The 25,788-nt window shown below is 38.2% G+C and overlaps 1 protein-coding gene and 1 non-coding gene across 2 annotated transcripts in view; one reads left to right on the top strand and one right to left on the bottom strand.

The window, feature by feature from the left end:
• Window positions 1-25,788, top strand: part of LOC132416148 (zinc finger protein 420) — an 83,264-nt gene that overhangs the window by 19,020 nt on the left and 38,456 nt on the right. The window contains exons 5-7 of the mRNA XM_069540267.1: window positions 3,767-5,112; window positions 7,861-7,996; window positions 25,439-25,609. Of these exons, the coding sequence (XP_069396368.1) occupies window positions 3,767-5,112; window positions 7,861-7,996; window positions 25,439-25,609 (1,653 nt within the window). The remainder of the gene's footprint in view (window positions 1-3,766; window positions 5,113-7,860; window positions 7,997-25,438; window positions 25,610-25,788) is intronic.
• TRNAC-ACA (transfer RNA cysteine (anticodon ACA)) lies at window positions 22,432-22,504 on the bottom strand. Its single transcript has one exon. It is a non-coding gene; the product is annotated as a tRNA-Cys (tRNA).

Below are 25,788 nucleotides of genomic sequence, written 5' to 3'. Positions count from 1 at the left end.
TTATTCATTTTAGCTGTGTTTTAAAATTTATTGGCAAAGTAATCTTTCTTCCAACTATGTTCTGTATTTAATCATGCTTATTTTCACTTTGCCATTTTTAAATTTCTACGTCTGTGCGTTCTTGCTATTTTTATTTATTTATTTATTGCTATTTTTATTATATTAACTAATGGTTATCTGTTTTGCTGATTCATTTATAAAAAAAGAATCTGGTTTTACTTTGTGTGTTAGTTCTTTTTTTCTGTTTTCTAACTATTCTAATTCTGCTTTTATATAGTTAATTTCTTTTTTCTGCTTTGCTTCAGCTTGCTTTTTTAATATTTTTGAGTGGGATTTTTAGTTAATTTTTTCTTTCTTTTTTTTGCTGTATGTATTAAGATTTTTTAAAAAATAAATTTATTTATTTATTTATTTTTGGCTGCATTGGGTCTTCATTGCTGTGCACAGGCTTTCTCTAGTTGCGGTGAGAGGGGGCTACTCTTCATTGCGGTGCACAGGCTTCTCATTGCAGTGGCTTCTCTTGTTGCAGAGCACGGGTTCTAGGCACGCAGGCTTCAGTAGTTGTGGCTCTCAGGCTCCAGAGTGCAGGCTCAGTAGTTGTGGCGCATGGGCATAGTTGCTCTGCGGCATGTGGGATCTTCCCGGACCAGGGATCGATCCCGTGTCCCCTGCATTGGCACGTGGATTCTTAACAACTGCGCCACCAGGGAAGTCCCATGTATTTAAGTTTTTGAATTTTCTTCTACGCACTGTGGTTATAGTTTTACAGGTAATTTAATGTAGTTTTTTTTTATTGTTACTATTGTTTTTTTTAAACAAATACCATTTGGGATCTTATTTCTCTATTGATCTAAGAGTTATTTAAGATAGACTTCTAAAATTCCAAGTGGATTTACTTTTTTGTTGTTATTATTAATTCCCAGTTTTAGTAGAACCTATATGATTTCAGTTTTCTTATACAGGCTATATTATAATACTTGAAAACATCATCATTTTTCTCTCTCATACACAGCTCATTCAGCACTTAAATTCCCCTCTGGCTATTTCTCCTCCTGGCTTACCATCCTCTGGTTTACATCTATCATGACCTTTGTTAGCAAGTTCTTCACACTCAAGTTATTGCAAAACCCTTTGACCCTATTAGTGAGTTACTTACAAATTACGTCTTTTTTTTTTTTTTTGCTAAGGATTTCATAAACTTCAATAAGGTATAAACATATTTTCCTTCTGAAAGTCACATTTCTACGAAATAAGGAATAATCTTGCCTCTGAGGGGACGGAAGGGAGGAGACCAGAATAAGGGGATGAAGGAACAAAACTCACTGAGCATTTGCAAAATGGATGAGTAGTAGAATAAGCTTAAAGGGAGCTGAAGTACGTAAGAGTTTCTCAGTGTCTTTGTTGTGATGTGGAGACAAACAAAGAGCAACCCATAGCTATGTGAAGAAGGGAATGGCAATGTAGAGAATACTGCATAAATAAGGGTATAAACAATGGAAGGATGTACAGGAAAATACAACCACCATTTTTCATTTATATAGTCAGCTGGGCTAGCTTGAATGAATAAAGGAGATATTTAATCATTGTAGTAAGATGTGAGAGGTTAGAGGCCGAGAAATATATTCAGAATAAATATATAAGTATAGGAATTAAATGAGTGAAATCTATTTTGTGCTCTGGATTTATTATTGAATGGAGAATAAAGCAGGGATTGTTTCTGCCCTTAATGAGGTTTAGGGGTAAGAAAATAAGCAGAATAACAATTGGAAAAATTAATAAATAGATAATTTCAACATAGCTCTATGTTGTATGTAATATATGTATAATAACTATGCAGATATACAGTTAACCCTTGAACAACACAGGGTTTAAGGTGTTGCCCCCCCAGCGTACGCAAAAATCCACATATAACTTTAAAAAAATATATTTATTTATTTATTTTATTTCTATTTTTTTGGCTTCGTTGGGTCGTCTTTGTGGCATGCGGGCTTCTCTCTAGCTGTGGCATGGGGGTTTTCTCTCTCTAGTTGTGGCACGTGGGCTCTGTAGTTTGTGGCATGCAGGCTCTCTTTTTGAGGTGCATGAGCTCAGTAGTTGTGGCACATGGGCTTAGTTGCCACGTGGCATGTGGGATCTTAGTTCCCTGACCAGGGATTGAACCTGTGTCCCCTGCGTTGGAAGGCAGATTCTTTACTACTGGACCACCAGGGAAGTCCCCACATATAACTTTTGACTCCCCCAACACTTAGCTACTTATTAGCCTATTGTTGACCTGGAAGCCTTACCAATAACATAAATAGTCGATTAACACATATGTTATATATATTATATACTGTATTCTTATAATAAAGTTAGCTAGAGAAAAGAAAATGTTATTAAGAAAATCACAGGGAAGAGAAAATACATTTACAGTACTGTACTGTATTTATTGATACCATAAGTTTATGTTGTCTGTTTATAAGATAAATTTTCTGTCAGTACCCACATCAGTATTGTCCTATATGATAAACACATTACATATTATATGTATTACTAACACTGGACATCAGAAATGAAAAGATAATGTGAAAAAATTTTATATTTATTTACAGATATAATGACTTATGCATTGGTAATGAAGAAGCAGCAATATGATTGCTTTACGGTAACCTAGTGTAATTGATATGAATGCTTCACAGTAGCCTAGCCTATACAGTAATGAGTGAATCAGCATAAAACTTTTATGGCATACAATATTACAGTCACATTTATAAAACAGTATTGGAAACATTGTTACATATTTTAAAAAACCACTTACCTGTGATGATAGGCTGATATGCAGTTTATCCAGTCACAGGAGACAGAAGCACACTATATAGTAATGTAATTCTTTGAAAGCAAAGTTGTAAAACAGTAAGAAAGCTAACACATTATTAATTTTATACTAAATATCACTCACCTTATGCCTATGTAAGGATAGGTTATCCACTTCAATACAAGTCTTGCACACGATGTTCTACACATATATGTTTGTATATTTATTGAAAAAAGTCCATATATAGTGGATCTGCACAGTTCAAACCCATGTTGTTCAAGGGTCAACTGTATAATAAGCACATAGCTTTAAGTACTGTCAGTAGATTCAGCTGTAGAGTAAGTAACTTAATCTAAGACCTCAGAGTGAGAAGGAGCCAGCCATGCAAAGAGCCCAAACAGATTTGTGGGGAAATAGAGCAGACTGAAAAGTCCAATGGAAGTAAGTGGGAACATGTTCTAATATCTGAAAAGAGGCCTCTCCAAGTAGCAGTAAAGAGAACAGTGGTTTGAGATGATGCGTTATAGGTAAGCAGAGACCTTTTAACAAGTTTGATTTTATTCTAAGAATAAAGAGAAATAGTTGAAAGAATTTAAGCATGAATTCCCAACCTTTCATTTCCATCAAAATCATTGTATGGAGGATATTAAATATAGGACTGCCCAGGACTGTAGAATCTGATCCAAGTGGTTTAGGTGGTATCTAAATCATAGTATTTGTAACAAGCTCCCTTGTGATTCTGATTCACGTTTCAGTTTGAGAACCACTGACTTAAAATATTTACTTAGTCACTAATCTCATTTTCCTTCATGAACTCTCATTTTCCTGGTGTTGCCTTTTGCTTTTTTTAATTATGTAACTATTTTTAGAATTTCATTGGGTAGTACTTTAGTTGTCTTTTACTTCTACTGTAGAAATTTTACTTCTTTTAGAAAAAGAGAACTACATGTTTGCTCTCTTGTTTTCTTTCAGATTTGGAGACCAACTATGAGACCAAGAAGTTATCTTCAGAAAATGACATTCATGAAATAAACTTATCCCAGTGGAAGGTAATGGAGAGAATTAAAAACCATGGCCTTAACAGACTCATTTTAAAAAATGATTGGGAGTCCAAAAGAAAATTTGAAGGACAAGAGGAATATTTCAATCAAGTGAAAATTACATCTCAAAAAGTGTCCTCTTACCAAAAATACTCATCTTTTTCTTCACATCAGAGACTTCATTTTGTCGAGAAACCCTATGAATGTAAGGAATGTGGGAAGGCCTTTAGAGTACGCCAACAACTTACCTTTCATCACAGAATTCATACTGGTGAGAAACCTTATGAATGTAAGGAGTGTGGGATGGCCTTTAGACAGACGGCACATCTTACTCGACATCAGAGACTTCATTCTGGTGAAAAACTCTATGAATGTAAGGAATGTGGAGAATCTTTCATATGTGGCCCAGACCTTAGAGTACATCAAAAAATTCATATTGGTGAGAAACCCTATGAATGTAAAGAATGTGGGAAAGCCTTCAGAGTTCGTGGACAACTTACTCTACATCAGAGGATTCATACTGGTGAGAAACCCTATGTATGTACAGAATGTGGGAAGGCCTTTAGACAGTATGCACACCTTACTCGACATCAGAAGCTTAATATTGCTGACAAACTCTATGAATGTAAAGAATGTGGGAAGGCCTTTTTGTGTGGCTCTGGCCTTAGGGTACATCACAAACTTCATACGGGTGAGAAACCCTATGAATGTAAAGAATGTGGGAAGGCCTTTAGAGTACGACAGCAACTGACACTCCACCAGAGAATTCATACTGGTGAGAAACCCTATGAATGTAAGGAATGTGGAAAGACTTTTAGTCGTGGTTATCATCTTATTCTACATCACAGAATTCATACTGGTGAGAAACCTTATGAATGTAAGGAATGCTGGAAGGCCTTTAGTCGTTACTCACAACTTATTTCACACCAGAGTATTCATATTGGTGTTAAACCCTACGACTGTAAGGAATGTGGTAAGGCCTTTAGACTACTCTCACAACTTACACAACATCAGAGTATTCATATTGGTGAGAAACCGTATAAATGTAAGGAATGCGGGAAGGCCTTTAGATTGCGCCAAAAACTTACTCTACATCAGAGCATTCATACTGGTGAAAAACCCTTTGAATGTAAGGAATGTAGGAAGGCCTTTAGGCTTAATTCATCTCTTATTCAGCATCTGAGAATTCATTCTGGTGAGAAACCCTATGAATGTAAGGAATGTAAGAAGGCCTTTAGACAACATTCACACCTTACCCATCATCTGAAAATTCATAATGTAAAAATATAAGAAAGACTTTTTAGTCTATGAATGTAATAATTAGTTCCTTTTGCTTCCTCCATGCACCTGACTTGGCATAATGGGGTTTATATCATAAAGAATGTGTTAATTTAATATATTCCACCATCACTCAGACCTGAGAATCTTCACATTCATTCTAGAAACTAATCCTATTAATATAACAAATGTGGGAAAGACACTTATCATCATTTCTAGCCCATCACTTTCCTACCTGTGTTATATTGAACAGGATGTTTAACTGCTTGATGCTATAAGTTCTTGATTTATAAAATTATAATACTGTGGCAGAATAAAGATTACTGCAGATTCTTTGGTACTCCACCCATCAAGATGTGGAATCCACATCCTTTCCCTTTGAATCTGGGCAGACTGTGACTACTTTGGTCAGTAGAATAGCAGAAGTACTGCTGTGCTAGTTTCTGGACCCAGACTTTACTGGTAGATTTTGCCTCATCTCTTGGAATACTCTCTCAAGTTCAGACCTGAACTGTTATGTTAAAAAGTCTGGCTACTCTGCTGAAGAGACCACATGGAAAGGCCCTGAGACTACATAGAGAAGGAGAGGCACTCTGCTGTGCCCAGTCTTCCAGATTGCCCATGCAAACACCAGACATCTGAGTGAAATAGTTTTGGATCCTCCAAACCAGCCATCAACTCAATGCCAGTGAATAACCTCAGTTGATGCCATGTAGAACAGAAAAATCCACCAACTGAGCCCCTGCCCAAATTCTTGACCCACAAAATCATGAGATACAATTAAATGGTTGTTGTTTTAAGCTCCTAACTATTGTTTTACTATTATCATCATTAATATTGCTCTCTTGAAAATCCATATGAATGACTATGGGCACAGTGAATATAGAAATGCCTTCCACCAACACTCGTCCATTATTGAATGTCAGATAACTTACTCTTATTAAAATAGTGAAAGTGAGAAATCCTTTTTCAATTTTTTCATAAAAAAAGTATTCTACAATCTATACTCTCTGGCCTCTATATAAATTTGATTTAAAATTAACAGAGGATGGATGGACCTAGAGATTGTCATATTAAGTGAAGTAAGTCAGACAGAGTAAGACAAATATTGTATCACTTGTATGTGGAAACTAAAAATAGTACCAATGAACTTATATACAAAACAGAAACAGACTCACAGACATAGAAAACAAACATGGTTATGAAAGGGGAAGTGGGGGGGATAATTTAAATTAGGAGTATGGTATTAACAGATAACATACTACCATATATAACATAGATAAACAATAAGGATTTACTGTATAGCATTGGGCACTATATTCAATATCTTGTAATAACCTATAATGGAAAATAAGTTTTTTAAAGAATATATGTATATATATTCACTGTATGTATGAATGTATATATATATATATATATATATATATACACTGTATGTTTGTATATACATATACATGTGTATATGTAACCAAATCACTGTGCTGTACACCTAAAACTAACACAATATTGTAAATCAACTATACTTCAGTTAAGTAAATAAAATTAACAAAGAATAAGATAAAAAGAAACTATTTGGAAATTAAAAATTACCTATATTATAAGTCCAGAATCAATTTTTAAAAATCCATTGTAGCCTTTTTAAAAAATGCTCGAATTGTCCTATATTTGGCCAGTGGGAATCCCCTCAATTTGGATCCTGTGTCCTTTTATCATGATTACTGTAGCCTGTGATAGCTTCTTTTTTTCCTAACAAGATGCATTGGTCAGCTACAGAGCACATTAGGGCATCTATTAATAAATAAAGGGGGAAAATGGAGCATTTATCCTGCCTTTCCTCTATGAACTATATTTCAAGACAGCCAAAAGTTGGTGAAAGAAAGTTCTTTATTATTAGAGAATTCTAGCTAATAAAGGTCAAAGGAATGATAGAATCCAAAAAGTGACACTTTTTTAATGAAATAATGGATCTTGATGGTATCAGTGGATGTGAAAACCATTAGGTGAGAGATTATTCGAAGGTTTTAAAGGACAGAGCAGAATGACAACCCGCTAACCTATAGTAACATCTCTAAATTAAATCAGCAAGGCTGTGTGCTTCTTGATGTAATGCAATGGATGTATACTACCTGTGGAGTATTTTTGTCCAAAATATTGATTCAGAAGTGTAATTTAGGGCTTCCCTGGTGGCGCAGTGGTTGAGAGTCCGCCTGCCAATGCAGGGGGCATGGGTTCGTGCCCCGGTCCGGGAGGATCCCACATGCCGTGGAGCCGCTGGGCCCGTGAGCCATGGCTGCTGAGCCTGCGCGTCCGGAGCCTGTGCTCCACAACGGGAGAGGCCACAACAGTGAGAGGCCCGCGTACCACAAAAAAAAAAAGAAGAAGTGTAATTTAGTCTCTAAACATACCAGTTTACAGGAAACTTGGGAAATAAATGAACAAATTCATAACACAAAGAAGCAAACAGCCAAATCCAGAATGTGGGAAATTCCACAAAATAAAAGGCTTAGTTTCTTTTTTTTTTTTTAAGGCCTAGTTTCTTAACCAATATATGTTAAGTTAATAAAAACAGAATTTTACAAATTAAAAGAGACTTGAGACATATTAATTAAATACAGTGTATGGAATGTATTGAGATGCTTGTGTTAAAATGTACCCAGGATTTGCTTTAATCAGGTTTGATAAGTCACGAAGACATGGAAATGATTATCATGAAGGAAGACGCTTATACGCGGAGATTTCTGCAAACAGGAGGAACCGAGTATACGTAGGAGAACATGGAAGGAGCACCTAGTCCTGTTAGGAGGCAGAAGGCGGAAGAGGGCAGAGCATGACTCAGAACCTTTACTGGAGTTTTCCCAGGAAGGAATGGGTGACGTGATGCCAGGTAGGTACACTGAGCAAGTTTAAGACTGGGTAGATTGAATAATTTTGTGGGCTCTGAGCTCCAGTGGTGGTCCTCAGTTGTCCAGTACCTGGCCCTGGGGTGATTTAGGGCAGGAGAAATAATGGCTTGGTGTATGAGAGTTTGATAAAGGAGATGTTTGATAAAGTGGTGTGGACTTTGGATTGGTTGGTTTGTATATCAACGGCATGCTTGCCAGGAGGGTCGTTTGTCAAGGAATTTGCTAGCCCTAGAAGTGGTAGTCTCTCCAAGATCAAGTCCCCAAATGCCAGATTATCAAGAATACAGAAAATAAGAAAATACAGGCAATACAATCCTGATTTGGACAAATAAAAAAAAGACAACTTTTTACATTATTATGAAAAAGTAAAGCTGGAGTGGGTATTAAATTATATTAAATAATTATTATTCATTTGTTAGGCATGATGATGGCATGGGAGTGTGTGTGTGTATGTGTGTATAAATCCTTATGCATTAGAGAGTCATACTGAAGTATTCAAGGATGAAATTATATGTATGATTTGCTTTATAATACTAAAGAAAAAATGGGAAGGATAGATGAAACAAGATCAGAAAAATGCTGTATATCGTTGAAGCCGGGTAATGGGTACATAGGGTTCACTGTGCTATTCTTACTACTTTGCATATATTTGAAAACTTCCATAATAAAGTTTTTGTTTAAGTGGAAAATCTGAAATTTTAGACTACTTAGTGATAAATGATAATTTGATCCCTACAGATAAAAATTTGTGGGAAGGGCTTCCCTGGTGGCGCAGTGGTTAAGAATCCACCTGCCAATGCAGGGAACTCGGGTTCAAGCCCTGGTCCAGGAAGATCCCACATGCCGCGGAGCAACTCAGCCCATGCGCCACAACTACTGATCCTGCGCTCCAGAGCCCATGAGCCACAACTCCTGAAGCCTGGGCGCCTAGACCCTGTGCTCTGCAACGAGAAGCCACCGCAATGAGAAGCCCCCGCTCACCGCAACTAGAGAAAGCCCATGCATAGCAACAAAGACCCAATGCAGCCCAAAATAATTAAATAAATAAATTAAAAAAAAAATTTGTGGGAAGCCACCAAAGCTCTACGTTGTAGGAAATTAACAACCTTAATGCATTTAGAAAACCTGGATTGAGCAGTTAGTTCACGACTCTGTTACCACACATACCGTGCCTGTCACATAGCAGGCAGTTGGCAAAAGTGTTGGGGAAAAAAAGCATTAACATAAGCCAGAAAACATGTTTTTTACAAGGGCTCTCAGCAGTGAAAGCATGAAGTCCTAACTACTGGACTGCCAGGGAATTCCCAGAAAACATTTATTTATTTATTTAATTTATTTTTGGCTGCGTTGGGTCTTGTTGCTGCGCGCGGGCTTTTTCTAGCGGCGAGTGGGGCCCACTCTTTGTTGTGGTGTGCGGGTCTCTCATTGTGGTGGCTTCTCTTGTTGTGGAGCATGGGCTCTGGGCGTGTGGGCTTCAGTAGTTGTGGCTCAATGGCTCTAGAGTGCAGGCTCAGTAGTTGTGGCGCATGGGCTTCGTTGCTCCCTGACATGTGGGATCTTCCCGGACCAGGGCTCAAACCCCTGTTCCCTGCATTGCCAGGCGGATTCTTAACCTCTGCGCCACCAGCGAAGCCCCATTTTTTTTTTAATTAAGGTAAATAGCAGGAAGTAATTCATACAATAAAAGTAAAAGTACAATTTTAAAAAAGTAGAAGAGGGACTTCCCTGGTGGTGCAGTGGTTAAGAATCCACCTGCCAGTGCAGGGGACATGGCTTCGAGCCCTGGTCTGGGAAGATCCCACATGCTGCGGAGCAACTAAGCCCAACTACTTAGCCACAACTACTGAGCCTGCACTCTAGAGCCTGCAAGCCACAACTACTGAGCCCGTGTGCCGCAACTACTGAAGCCTACATACATAGAGCCTGTGCTCCGCAACAAGAGAAGCCACTACAATGAGAAGCCCACACACTGCAACGAAGAGTGGCCCCTGCTCACTGCAACTAGAGAAAGCCCACATGCAGCAACAAAGACCCAATGCAGCCAAAAATAAATTTAAAAATAAATTTTTTTTAAAAAGTAAAAGAATAGTTAATAAAGTAGTAGATTTTATCCAAGAATATTCTCTTTGAAAAGACCATTAATATAGAATCAGCAGTTATTATTGAAGGACAAAAGTTGATTCAATTACAGCTTTATGTATGGGAATGGTGAAATAGGTACATATATCAAAGAGATTTAAAAGTTTTAAAATTTATGTGTTACTATATACATATATTTCAGTATGTATAAAAATATAGAGAATGAGCTATCTAGAGAAACCAAAATGATCAAAGTTGACTCAAGAGACTATAGAAAGCCTGAACAATCTATAGATTTTATATTTTATTTTATATTTGAAACAATTTATAATTTATAGATTTTATAATTTATAGTTTTATAATGTATGAGATCTGTAAACAAAGGAAATTTAAATGGAGTTATGTTCTTGTTTTTTTAAAAACTAGAATCGATAGTTTTTCAGGCAATAAAATTTTAAAGAATAGATAACTTCTAACAAAATTTTGCAGGATCATTCTATAAGGCAGATATCCCAATAATAAAATTTTAGATGAGGGTAATCCCTAAACAGCAAAATCTAGACCAGTATCATTTAAGATACATGCAGACATTCCAAGTAAAGTTCAGTAAGTTGAACTCAGTAGTCTAATAAAACAGTTATAAAACATATAATGATTTACCAGGAATACCCAGGGCCTTACCTTTTGTGATTTAGTTAGACATTTAGGTTTTCTAACTTGAGCGGTGTAACAGTGTTGGGAAAAATGATGTGATCCTGCCCCAATAATTTCTTTCATTTATTTCTCTTCTTTTTCTCGTTTATTTTAGCTTCATCAATTTTATAAAAGGAATGAAAGATTATTTGAAAAATAGGCATTCAATACTTAAAAGTTATTACCTTCTACAAAAGAAAAACAAGTATTGCCACAGCACTTTATTTTCAACCAAATGAATGTCACTGTCATACACTGACTTGTACCTCTAAGTCCATTTTGCTCAGAGTGGGCAGATTGGGCAGATGTCATTGAATAATCAGTCACCATCTAGAATAATAAATCTCTTCCACTCATGATTTCAAATTGCTTTTAATTTGTGGACATTACACAGTGTTTACACAAAAATGTAACATACACAATGAGCATTTTAAGTGCTATTATGTGTTTCTTCACCCTGGTAACACTTTCTTGTTAACTGAAGTCTTTTGGGGACAGTACATTAACTCAAAATTTCTTAAAGTATGTTCCACAAAACACCAGTACTTAATGGTTCTTGAAGAAAATGATTTTGTGGTCAAACAAGCATGCAAGCTCTATATTCTATATTTCTTGGAAGAAAAAAATCACATTAAGTGCCTATCAAAAGACTATCAAAAATGTTTCATTTTATCTAACTCAATGTATCTCATACTTTGCTATAGAGCTCCCATTCCCAATACCTATTGTAGGTGTAATTCCACTTTGGCAGATGTTGCCCTAACCAAAAGGAGAGGCTTCAAGGATGGAAATGTCAGCATTGTGGCAGGTGTATGGTTATCTAGCAAGGCAAGCAACTCAGCATGCTGTCCAACCAGCTGCTTGCTTATTTTTGGATTTAACATGGTTCTTTTCAGTAGAATAGACAACCCCTAGTCCTTTTCTTTATATAAATACACCATATGTATTGAGGCCTTTTATTGGTCAATATTTAGGTTATATATAATTTCTCACTGAAAAATATCTTGTTGAATATCTGAGTTTCTTGCTATACATAACAAGGGTTTCTCTGAGGTATTTATCAAAAGGTGAGATTGGTAAGTCAGAGGTTATGTTCATGTTCAACCTCGTTAGATATTGCTGTAGAAGAGGAGAACATCCTTATGGTACCAATTTACAACCCCTTCAACCAGTGAAATACTACTTCCTTATATCCCCACTTCTGGTATGTGCTTTAATATTTTCCTGGTAAATAATGACTTGAGCATCTTTTCACATGTTTATTGCTAAATACTATAGCTTGCCAATTCATATGTATTGCCCATGTTCCTTTTTTAAAAAGCATTCATATAAAAATAGTGGGATTCTGGGCCGCCCCTCGGCCCTGACCCCTCCTGCGGCCCTCCCCCACCCCTAACCTAGGTATGGGTTAAATAAAAAGATTCCTTTTTCCGACTTAAGAAAAATAAATAAATAAAATAAAATAAATAAATAAAAATAGTGGGATTTTTAAAAATAACATTCTAGATAGTAATCCTTTACCTAGTATTATGATGGACTCACCTTCTCCCAGACTGTGGCTTATTTGTTTTTATTGTGATATTGTCATATTAAAATTTTAAATATGGATACAATCATTGCTTTCATTATTACCCAATAACCTTTAAAATTCATTTTTTACTAAACTCTTGATTTTTTAGGCAATCAGTTATGTCAACTACAAATAGATATGATTTTTTCCTGAATATAGTGATTATTTTATTATTCTTACTCTAACAGAAATAATTTCCAGAACAAGACTTAGGATTAGTGGTGATATAGGGCATCTAGTTGTTTTTCCCAACATAATGGAAATCACTTAGTGTAATGTTTGCTCTGTGTTTGAGGTAAACAGACCTTGTGTGGTTCACTTGTTTCCTTCAGTCTCTATTTAACTTTTTTTTTTTTAAATTAAAAATGCCTGCTGGGGCTTGCCTGGTGGCACAGTGGTTGAGAGTCCACCTGCCAAGGCAGGGGACGCGGGTTCGTGCCCCGGTCCAGGAAGATCCCACATGCCGCAGAGCGGCTGGGCCCGTGAGCCATGGACGCTGAGCCTGCGTGTCCGGAGCCTGCGCTCTGCAACGGGAGAGGCCACAACAGTGAGAGGCCCGCATACCGAAAAAAAAAAAAAAAAGCCTGCTGAATATTGTCAGATGCCTTTTTGGCACACTGATATATTTTCCTTCTTGAATTTGTTAATGTGATAAGGTGTACTTTGGTCATTAAGGCAACATGATACTGATGCAAAACGAACAAGTAGACCAACAGAATAAAATAAAGAGCCCTGAAACAGACCTACATACATGTGGTCATCTGATTTATGACAAAGGTTCCTCTGCAGTATGGTTGCAGAGGAAGTGATGTTCTTTTCAATAAGTATCACTGGATCAACTGCATATCCATATCGATAAAAAATTAACCTTGGCTCTTATCTTACACTTCACACAAACCAATTCCAGATGTGTTAATGATGTAATTGTAGAAGATAAGGACTTTAGAAGAAAACATAGAATATCTTTCTAGCCTTGGGATAGCAAAGATTTCTTAAACAGAACACAAAAAGCACTAACCATATAGAGAAAAAAAGGTAAATTTTACTATATTAAATTAAAAAATCTATTTTCATCAAAAGACACCATTAAAGTGAAAAGGCAAGCCACAGACTGGGAGACTATATTCACAATACATAAATTTGACCAAGAATATATAAAGAACCACTACAAATCAATAAGTGACAGACAACCAAATAAGAAATGGGGGTACTTCCCTGGCGGTCCAGTGGTTAAGACTCCGTGCTTCCATTGCAGGCCGTGCAGCATGGCCAAAAATAAAATAAACACTTCCAAAAAATGGATATCCAAATGGCCAATAAAGATATCAGACCGTGCTCATGTTCGTTAATTATCAAGAAAATGGAAAAATTAAAACCACAATGTGATATGACTGTACACCCACCAGAATAGCTAATAAAAAAAATGCATGCAAATGCTTGTGCATAATGCATACCTGGAGGGTGCCATGGTGTGCTCTGGCTATTTCAATATGCTAGTGGATATTAAAGACAAGATCCCCAATCTCCAGGAAAATCTGGAAAGCAGACAACCAGTGAGTACGTAACTAAGAAAACTTCACATATTGATAAGGGTCATGAAGAGAAAGATACTGGGAAGGAGAATTACTGGAGGGGGACAATTCAGTTAATCTTTTCACCTGAAGTGTATACAGTATCTATAGTGGTAGCAATACAGGTTTTATGTAAGTATAGCCAGGCTAACACTGAAAAAGAAAAGCTGCAAAGTGGTACTAGTCCAACCAGATAATTAAAAATACTAAAAAGTCCCTATAATCGAAACGATGTGGTACTCATGCATGAACAGACCAGTGGAATAGAACAGAATTCCATAAGTAGACCCAAATACATAGGGGATTTTAGTACATAAAGGGACAGGGACGTGACACATTCTATTTTTTTGTTTTTTGTGTTTTTTTACTTTAGGGACCATATTAATGTTTTACAAAATTTTAAAGTCAGTAACAGGGACTTCCCTGGTGGTCCAGTGGTTAAGAATCCGTCTCGCAATGCAGAGAACACTGGTTCGATCCCTGGTTGGGGAACTAAGATCCCACATGCTGCGGGGCAGCTGAACCCGCATGCCACAACTAGAGAGAAGACCGCGCACCGCAACAAACAGCCCACGCACTGAAGCAAAAGATCCAGCGTGCTGCAACTAAGACCTGACACAGCCAATAAATAAATAAATATTTTTAAAAGTCAATAACAACCAAAGGGGAAAGTGGGGAGGGATAAATTAAGAGTATGAATTAACATACAGCTATATATAAAACACATAAACAACAAGGATTTACTGTATAGCACAGGGAACTATACTCAATATCTTTTTTAAAAATAAATTTATTTTATTTATTTATTTTTGACTGCGTTGGGTCTTCATTGCTGCGCGCAGGCTTCCTCTAGTTGCAGCGAGCGGGGTCTACTCTTAGTTGTGGTGTGCGGGCTTCTCATTGTGGTGGCTTCTCTTGCTGCGGATTACAGGCTCTAGGCACGTGGGCTTCAGTAGTTGTGGCATGCAGGCTCAGTAGTTGTGGCTTGCGGGCTTAGTTACTTCACGGCATGTGGGATCTTCCCAGACCAGGGATCAAACCAGTGTCCCCTGCATTGGCAGGCGGATTCTTAACCACTGCACCACCAGGGAAGGCCCTATACTCAATATCTTATAATAACCTCTAACGAAAAATAATCTGAAAAAGAATATATATGTATAACTGAATCCCTTTGCTGTACACTTGAAACTAACACAATATTGTAAATTAACTATAGTTCAATTTTTTTTTAAAGTGAATAACAGAGAAGAGAACCTAAGTTGAAATATAAGCAAAAAAAAAAAATAAAGTTTCCTTCACACTAAAGGGGGAAAAAAGACTTAGGCAAGCAACTTTTTTTTTTTTTTTTCGGTACGTGGGCCTCTGTTGTGGCCTCTCCTGTCGTGGAGCACAGCCACCGGACGTGCAGGCTCAGCGGCCATGGCTCACGGGCCTAGCTGCTCCGCGGCATGTGGGATCTTCCCGGACCGGGGCACGAACCTGTGTCCCCTGCATCGGCAGGCGGACTGTCAACCACTGCGCCACCAGGGAAGCCCGGCAAGCAACTTTTGAAGACAATTTGACTATATTCCCTCAGGATAAAAACAGAAGAAGAAAAAAAAAACCCGTAAACAAGTAATTAACTCTTGTTAGTAGGATTGATTTACACAGTGATATAGATTAGTAATTCTGGAACTATTTCATGTATTCTAGAATCAAGCAAAAAAGTAACTGTACTTGGGAGTAAGTAAATATAATGGGAGCCAAGTTTGTTTTTGCTGGAGAAGGGTGTTGCAATAGGGAGAGCAGGAGGCTAGGATGAACCCTGTGGTGTTGGATTGCAATTGGAGGTATCACTACAAAGTAATGCTTTAAAAAAAAAAAATTAGAAATTCATATAAAGGTGTGTGTATGTATGTCCCCCTAGCAGAGAGGACATAGAAGCAATTACACCGCCATAGCAATGAGAATATCCAGCACCCAGATCCCAGGAACAAGGGCTCCTTGGAGAAATAGCATAAGACACTGAGCAGAGAAAACACAAGGTGAGATTGGAACATTCTGAGGTGGTAGAAAGTAGGGAAGCGCTCAAAAAATGGTTGAAATATGTCAAAAAGTCACAGTATCTCAAGGAGTTCTCACTGGCCAAATCTGGACAATCTGAGCATCAAAACATGTCATAATAGTAGCAGATTGAGTAAAACCATTGACTAACACAGTGACTAAAAGAAGAATCCATGAAACATGCTTTATATTAGAATGCCAACTTACAAATGTAGGAGTGGCGAAATTAGAAAATCACCATCAATCAACCATCACAGTAATCATTGATTCTGGTAAGAATCATCAATGTATGCCAAAACCAATGGGTGAAAATTTGATGAGAAACAGAATTTGATGCCATTGTAAAGTCTCTCTCCACAAATATTAATTACAAAGGGAAAAGTAGTAACATTACAGTGAAGAAACCTGGCAGACAGAATCTTGACCAGTTATCAAAGTTAACATAACCAGTGTGGCACAAAATGACATCCTGTACATCCAGAACAGAGCGACTTCTGTGATATTCCTGCCAAAATGCATAACCAGAATTTAATCATAAGGAAATCACAGAAAATGCAAATTGAGCAATGCTCTACAAAATAACTGGCCTTTGCTCTTCAAAAATGTCAAAGTCAAGAAGGACAAAGCTTGAGGAATTGTTTCAGGTTAAAGGAGACTAAAGAGACAAGACAAGTGTAATATATGACCCTGGAACAGAAATTTTTTTTTTTCTGTAAAGGCTTTATTGGAACAATTGTGAATTTGAATAAGGTAAATATTAAAATAAAAGTATTATATCCATGCAAATTTCATAATTTTGATCATTGTAATTATGGAGATTATGGGAGAGAATGTCTTTGCTTTTAGGATGTATACACTGAAGCATTTAGGGATAAAGGAGCCTTACGTGGGTAACTGACTTTTCTGAATGAAATTCCAAGTGTTCAGAAAAAAATAGGATCGTAAAGTAAATGCAGTAAATGTCAGCATTTACAGAATCTGTGTGAAGGGTATACAGGAATTCTTTGTGCTATTCTTGCAACTTTTCTGTACATTTGATATTATGTCAAAATAAAAAGTTTCATTAACAAAGAAAGCAGGTTTGCATTCTACCTTCTCCATTAATTGCTCTGTGATGTTGAACAGGTCGCTTCACCTCTCTGTGTTTCTGTGTCTGTTACATGAGGATCGAAATAGTACCCACGTGATGGGATTGTTATGAAAAATAATTAATGCATGTAACATTCTTAAAACTAGGCCTGGTAAAAGAAAGAGCACTTTAGGGCTTCCCTGGTGGTGCAGTGGTTGAGAATCCGCCTGCCGAGGCAAGGGACACGGGTTCGTGCCCTGGTCCGGGAAGATCCCACATGCCATGCAGCGGCTAGGCCCGTGAGCCATGGCCATTGGGCCTGCGTGTCCGGAGGCTGTGCTCCGCAACGGGAGAGGCCACAGCAATGAGAGGCCCGCGTACTGCAAAAAAAGAAAAGAAAAGAAAAGAAAGAGCACTTAAATTTTAGCTTTTATGATTTTTACTTGAAAATTTGTCTTTTTTCACCTCCAAAATGTTTTCTCTGTCTTCCTTTCTTTCTTAAAATTCCCTTTTCTTCCTTATTATTGGTTTCTCCTTGTAGAATTCCTATTAGACATTAGAATTTCTGGCACTGCCTTTCACATGTCATTTTCTCTCATGTTTTACACTTTTATCCTTTTGTACAGAATTTTGGGAGAAACTCTGAGCATGATTTTTCTATTCTTATAGTTACTCTTCCACATATCTCCAATTCTACTATTCAGCCAAGCTGTTGAGTTATTTACTTCATGTGTTTAATCTCCAAGAAAGTAGATTGGTTTTAGAAAAGCCTAATCTGGGTTTATGCATACTCTTTCTTTTCTGGTGTTTCAGAAGGTAAGGAGTGAGGTGGAGGGCAGTGGTGGGGGGCAAGGCAGAGGCCTAATTGAGTTTTTAAAGTTCTGTTCCAAATTCTTGAGGTCCAGCCACTTTTTTGCCATTGGGATCCTTAAAACACTCTAGTATAGTTATATAAATCTCACTTTTCACTGTTACTCCTTAATTTAAAAGGTCTAATGCAAGTTTCCTGCACCCATTGTCTTGTTCTATAGTCTCATACTTTATTTTATTTTTTAAAATATTTATTTATTTATGGGCTGTGTCAGGTCTTAGTTGTGGCACTCAGGAATCTTTCATTGCTGTGCGCAGGCTCCAGAGCACGTGGGCTCAGTACCTGTGGTGCGTGGGCTCTCTAGTTGTGGCTCGCATGCTCACTAGTTGCGGCGTACGAGCTTAGTTGCCCTGCAGCATGTGGGATCTTAATTCCCCAAGCAGGGATCGAACCGGCATCCCCTGCATTTGCAAGACAGATTCTTAACCACTGGACCACCAGGGAAGTCCCTACTTTATTTTAAATGAGGTTTTCTTTTAGAATGGTTTTAGATTTACAGAAAAGTTGCAAAAATAGTTCAGAGTTCCCGAATAATGAGCACCCAGTTTCCCCTTTTGTTAACAGCTTATACTACTATGGTACATTTGTATATCCTTATTAACTGAAGCCCATACTCCAGTCAAATTTCCTTAGTTTTTACCTAATGTCCTTCTGTTCCAGAATCCTATCCAGGATACCATATTACATTTATTCCTCTGTGTCCTTATGCTCCTCAAGACTGTGACAGTTTCTCAGAGTTTCCTTGCTTTTGATGTCCTTGACAGTTTTGAGGAGTACTGGTCAGTTGTTTTATAAAATGTCCCTGAAGTTGTGACTGTCTAATGTTTTTTTCCTAGTTAGACTGGGAGTTTGAATTTGGGGGAGGTAGACCACACTAACTGCCACTGTTACAACATCATATTAGAGGTATATGCTATCAACATAACTTATCACTGATGATATTAGCCTTGAATTCCTAGCCAAGGTAGTGTTTGCCAGATTTCTCCACTGTACAGTTATTTTATCCCTCTTCCCAGACTATGCTCTTTGGAAAGAAGTCACTATGCACAGCCCACACTTAAGGGGTGGGGAGTAATGCTTCAACTACTCGAGGAGGGGTAATCCACACAAATTATTTAGAATTCTTCTATGTGGGAGATTTGGTCAATCTCCCCCATTTATTTATTCAACTATTTATTTATGTCAGGATGGACTCACTGATATTTATTTTATACTTTGGGTTATAATTCAATATTATGTATTTTTGTTTTTGTTTGTTTTTCTCAAATTGTTCCAGCTTTGGCTATTGTGAGCTCTTTCAGTTAGCTCCTGTGTCCCTTTGACATACCCCATCGTTTTGTTTTTTGAAGCACTTCCTTTATTTTCCGGTGCTACAAGACATTGCAGGCTCATCTTGTATATTTCCTGCCCAGCCTTAGAATCAGCCATTTCTCCAAGGAGTTCTGGTTCCTGTCAACCTAAATAAACCTAAGAGGCAATAATCAAGCAAAAAAACATTTATTTGGGATCGAAGAATTGCAATTTGAGGCACGTAGATTCTGGTAACAACCCAGTGTCCCGCTAGGCAGTAAAAGTCAGGAAATTTCAAAGGCGAAGAAAGGAAGTTTGCATTACAGACTCTTAACTGGAGTTGGAGGCAGAAGCTAGTTTTGGCTAAACATGATTGGGTACTAAGGCTACCACTGCAGTGAGGTAAAAGTCCGTTACTGTGACAAGTTGCAGGTGTTCTTGCAGAGTCCTTGGAATATCTGTGGTTTGGCCTCACCTGGCTCCACCTGGTGAGGACGTGCATAAGGTCCACCTTCTAATGGCCTTCTGGCTCCATTTTAAAACCCCTTGACATTAGTGACTCCATTTTATTTCATATTTCACACTTCTTTCATTGTTGAATGATATTAGAAACCAAATGCTGGGCATAGGAATTGCTCATTTTTCCTGGGATTGCTTCTAGGCCCTCTCAGCAGACAGAGCTGGAGAACATATTTGTGTATACTAACGCAGGTATATATACAAATCTATATTATTTATATATGTGTATGTATTAAGCTAAATATGAATTCATATTGATTTCTCTGACTCTAATCCAGTAACAAATAGTTCATTCTGCCTTCTGTGATATTGTGTTATAATAAGAAATATATATTTGGTCTTATACCTCGTTCCTGGCACAGAGCTCCTAAAACCCTTGAAATTTCCTACGTGATGAGAGTGATAAAGGTGTCTTTTGTTGTGTTAAGGAAGTGACTTTTGGAAAGCACCTAAGGATGAGATCTGGTAGCCAGTGGAGCTAACCATGTGATTAGAGGTTGAAACTTTCAGTCCCCCTTTTCCTCTCCTTCACTACCGTCCCACCTCTGGGGAGGGGAGAGGAGCTGGAGATTGAGTTCAATCATGCCTATATAATGAAGCCTCCATAAAAACCCAAAAGGAGGGAGTTCAGAGAGCTTCTAAGTTAGGGAACCAGAATGCTTCCATGTGCCACTGTTCCCGGCCCCAAACTCCATGAGAATAGATGCTCCTTTGGGATGTTCCCCTCCATATCTCTTCACTTGGCTGTTCATTCATATCCTTTAATATCCTTCATAATAAATCGGTAATCTAGTAAGTAAACGGGTTTCCTTAGGTCTATGAGCCATTCTAGCAAATTAATCAAACCTGAAGAAGGGGTTGTGAGACCATAACCAATTGGTCAGGAACAGGTAACAACCTAGCTTCCAATTGGTCAGAAGCACAGGTAACAATCTGGGCTTACAATTGGCATCTGAAGTGGTGAGGAGTGCGCAGTCTCATAAGACTGAGCCCTCAGCCTGTGGAATCTGATGCTATCTCTGGGAAAATGGTGTCAGAATTGGGTTGAATTGCAGGACATCCAGCTGGTGTCCGAAAATTGCTTGGTGGCACACATTGTAATTGGTGACTAGAACCCTCTTATCTCCCCGCCTTGGGTGGTCTGGAACTTCCCACTCCAAGACTGAGGAACCGGGCTTTCATTGTCTTTCATCCATTTATTTATTTGTTTACATGTAGTGGTTTCAGAATTGTTTACCCATACACCGTTTACGTACACTTGTCTTTAGACTTACAGTTTCTACTCATTCCCAAAGTTACTTAAGTCAGCTTTCCCCGCCCCCCATATTCTTCAATGAGGTTTATCATACTTTTTTTTTTTGCGGTACACGAGCGTCTCACTGTTGTGGCCTCTCCCTTTGCGGAGCACAGGCTCCGGACGCGCAGGCTCAGCGGCCATGGCTCACGGGCCCAGCCGCTCCACGGCATGTGGGATCTTCCCGGACCGGGGCACGAATCCGTGTCCCCTGCATCGGCAGGCGGACTCTCAACCACTGCGCCACCAGGGAAGCCCTATCATACATTTTTAATACAACTGGATTCAATTGGATTGAATTGGATTTTTTGTCATTGTCTGAATTTCATCCTGGGATCCCTCAGGATCAACTTCCTAATTTATTTTTTTTATGAGTAAACATTAAGTTTCACTATTTGTGCTGTTATGTTCTATGGATTTGGACAAATGCATAGTGTTATATATCCACTACCACAGTAACATACAGAATAGTTTCACCATTCTAAAAAATTCCCTGTGCTTCACATGTTCAACTCTTCCAAATCCCTAAACCTCTGGCAATCAGTGAACTGTTTAATGTCTTAATAGTTTGCCTTTTTCAGAATGTCATATAAAATGTATGTATGTATGTATGTATGTAGCCTTTTCAGACTAGTACCCTTATAAGAAGACAGGAGAGCTTGCTTAAGCTCTTTCTTCTTTCTGCCATGTGAAGATGAAACAAGAAGATAACCATCTGCAAACCAGGAAGCAAGCCCTCACTAGACACTAAATCTGCCTATGCCTTGATCTTGATCTGCTGGCTAGCCTCCAGAACTGTGAGAAGTAAGTGTTTGTTGCTTTGGCCACCCAGTCCATCCTAATTTGGTTTTTGTTTATTATTTTATATGGAGCAGCTGTTTTATTTATTTATTTTAAGAATTTTTTTAAAAATTAATTAATTTATTTATTTTTGGCTGCATTGGGTCTTCATTGCTGTGCATGGGCTTTCTCCAGTTGCAGCGAGCAGGGGCTACTTTTCGTTGTGGTGCGTGGGCTTCTCATTGCGGTGGCTTCTCTTGTTGCAGAGCACGGGCTCTAGGCGCGTGGGCTTCAGTAGTTGTGGCACACGGGCTCAGTAGTTGTGGCTCATGGGTTCTAGAGTGCAGGCTCAGTAGTTGTGGCGCACGGGCTTAGTTGCTCCACGTCATGTGGGATCTTCCCGGACCAGGGCTCGAACCCGTGTCCTCTGCATTGGCAGGCGGATTCTTAACCACTATGCCACCAGGGAAGCCCCTTATTTAAAAAAAAATATATTTAATTAATTAATTTATTTGGCTGCGCCAGGTCTTAGTTGCGGCCTGCGATATCTTCGTTGCCGCGTGCGGGATCTTCATTGTGTCATGTGGGATGTTTAGTTGTGGCATGAGAACTCTTAGTTGTGGCATGTGGGATCTAGTTCCCTGACCAGGGATTGAACCTGGGCCCCCTGCATTGTAAGCGTGGAGTCTTAGCCACTGGACCACCAGGGAAGTCCCTATCCTAATTTGTTATAGCAGCCCAAACTAAGATAGTGGTGATATCTCGTTGTTTTAATTTGCAATTCCCTAATGACAAATGATGTTGAGAATATTTTCATATGCTTATTTGCCACCTGTATATCTTCTTTGGTGAGGTATATGCTCAAAGCTTTTGCCCATTTTTCAAATGGGTTATTTTCTTATTGTTGAGTTTTAAGATTTTAAAAATATATTCTGGATACAAATCTTTTATTAGATATGTATTTGCAAATATTTTCTTTCAGTCTATGGCTTGTCTTTTCATTCTCTTAGTGTCTTTCACACAACAAATGTTTTTGATTTTTTTTTTTTTTTTTTTTTTTTGCGGTATGCGGGCCTTTCACTGTTGTGGCCTCTCCAGTTGCAGAGCACAGTCATCCAGACGCGCAGGCTCAGCGGCCATGCCTTACGGGCCCAGCCGCTCCGCGGCATGTGGGATCTTCCCGGACTGGGGCACGAACCCGCGTCCCCTGCATCGGCAGGCGGACTCCCAACCACTGCGCCACCAGGGAAGCCCTGATTTTTAATAAGGTCTAACCTATTGATCTTTTCTTTCATGGCTCATGCTTTTGTTGTTGTACCTAAAAATTCATCAACCATCCCAAGGTCACACAGATTTTCTCTTATTTTTTTTCTAAAAGTTTTATAGTTTTGTGTTATATATTTAGGGCTATGATCCATTTTGAGTACCAAGGTTTTGTATTATTTTGCTTTTTGTTCTTTTTGCATATGGGCATCCAGTTGTTTTGCACCATTTGTTGAAAAGATTATCCTTTCTCCATTGAATTTCCTTTGCTCCTTTGTCAAAGGTTAGTTGACTATATTTGTGTGGATCTATTGCTGAGCTCTCTCTTTGGTACCACTGATATTTTATCTATTCTTTTACTGATACTATGCTGTTTTAACTGCTGTTACATTATAGAAAATCTTGAAATCAGTAATATGAGTTCTCCAAACATTATCTTTTTATATAACTCCATGCTTTTGGTTGGAACATATATATTTCTTGAAAAAATCATACTTGTGCTTTAAGATTCAGTTCAAACATAAGGTCTAGAAACCATTTACCCATCATTTGAATTCTCATTGCATCCTGTGAATTCAAATGATGGGTAACTGGTTTCTAGACCTTATGTTTATAATCTCCTTCTATAATTTTTATGCCCAGAATCTACCAGTGTTACCAAACTCGATAGTCAAGAAATATCTACTGTTCTCAATGGAACAAACTGATATCTGAATTGTGTATGTAAACATTCTCACCCAATAATTGGCTATATTATATACTCAAATCTTAAAAGGAGACTTTTATACCCTAGTGTCTCCATGTGTTCATTTTTCATATGTTTAAGCACTTGATATTTGCCAGGAACTAGGTGAGATGCTGCTGATGAAATGGTGAATAAGAGTCCTGATCAAGCCAGTCTTGTCAGATTAATTTTGTACTTAACATATTGTGTTAAAATGGTCATTTTTCAGGGACTTCCCTGGTGGTCCAGTGGTTAAGAATCTGCCTTCCAATGCAGGGTATGTAGGTTCGATCCCTGATCAGGGAACTGAGATCCCACATACTGCAGGGCAAATAAGCCCACGCACCGCAACTACAGAGCCCATGCACTCTAGAGCCTGTGTGCCACAAATAGAGAGCCCACACACCGCAACTACTGAGCCTGTGCACCACAACTAGAAAGAAGCACACACACCACAATGAAGAGCCCTCATGCCACAATGGAAGATCCTGCATGCCACAACTAAAACCTGATGCAGGCAAAAATAAAAATAAATAAATATAAAATGGTAATTTTTTAGTTCTTGGTTGTGAGCTCATTGAGGGTAGAAACTGGGCCTTTGTGTGTGATTTTACTTATTAATTAATTAATGTATCTGATGCATAATAATGCCTGGTTGGGATCTCCCTGGCAGTCCAGTGGTTAAGATTCTGTGCTTCCAATGCAAGGGGCACGGGTTCGATCCCTGGTTTAGGAACTAAGATCCCACATGCTGTGCCACACAGCATGGCCAAAAAAAAAAACGCCTGGTCTATGTGTATGATAAGTATTTGGTGAATAAATTATGAAGGACTTTCTTTCAGTTAAATGTGAGTAAGAGAAAGTATTAACATTTTAAAAATCACACCTAAACACAGGGTGGTATCAAAAGCCTAATTGTCTCATTAGAGTAAAAGAAAAATGCAGTTATCTTAGATTTAAAAAAATAAAATACAATCACTGCAGGACACGGTTTCATTTTTCCACTGAGATGCCTGAAACTGCAGATTCTTTTTCTTGAATCCAATCAAGTACATCATGAACACTGTAATAAAAGCAATGTATTCCTAAGTGCTAGATAGGTCAAATGTACTAAAAGATTAATTAATTAACTTACTTAAGGTTGTGAACTAGCAAAGAATGTTGGTTCAGTCTCCAACCAACAATCCTAGTGAACTAGAAATACAAGAGAGGTATGGATTCCAGGAATTTAAAAAATTTTAAAGCCTCCTGACCATGATGGAGTAACTGATATCAAACTAGGTTTCTTGCCAAAAACAATCATAAAACTAGGCAAAATATATGAGGCAGTGGTTTTCAAACTTTGGACAATAGGCAGTGCAGGACTGTGATCACTGATAGAAGAGAAAAACATGAAGTAAGCCCATGATTGTCTCTGCTTTCTGCCTGGGGCTACTTTCTGGAGTATGGTATGGAGAGGTATAGCTCAAGTAAACTCAGAGCCTCACTGAGCGGAGTAGGCTAAGAATTTGGCCTAAGACTAAGAGTTTGGGGATGCTAAGTGGCTGGAATTAGTGGAGTAGAGTCAAGAGAATAGTTTTCTGCAAAGAAGGAGTCCCAGAACTGTGCATAGGGATCTTCTTACATTTTTAATTAATACTAATCTGTGCATGTACAGGGAGAGACTCCACAAAGCCTAGCAGAGAACAGCTTCTGGGGAGTTATGAGCTTCACAGAGATTCTAGAAGTGCTGGGAAAAAGGAAATTCCAAACATTCGGAGTGGACAGACACTTCTGGACACCGTAGTAGTCAGCTCACACCCTAAAAAGGCCACACCTTTAGAGTACGGTTATGCTAGCCCTAAGCAAAGGCTACTCTAGATCTAAGGGAAGAAAGTTTTAAAATAGGTCTTGAAGAGATCAGACTGTTCTGCCAGTAAATTAACTGGCTGCTATAAAAAAAATCAATAATCTTTAAAGAAAGGTAACAAAATCTGAACTCTCAACAACATAGCATCCACAATGTAC

This window comes from Delphinus delphis, chromosome 20, assembly GCF_949987515.2.
Source record: "Delphinus delphis chromosome 20, mDelDel1.2, whole genome shotgun sequence".
Classification (NCBI taxonomy): Eukaryota; Metazoa; Chordata; class Mammalia; order Artiodactyla; family Delphinidae; genus Delphinus; species Delphinus delphis.
The sequence above is the reverse complement of the archived record's forward strand: the minus strand, read 5'-3'. Positions and strand labels throughout refer to the sequence as shown.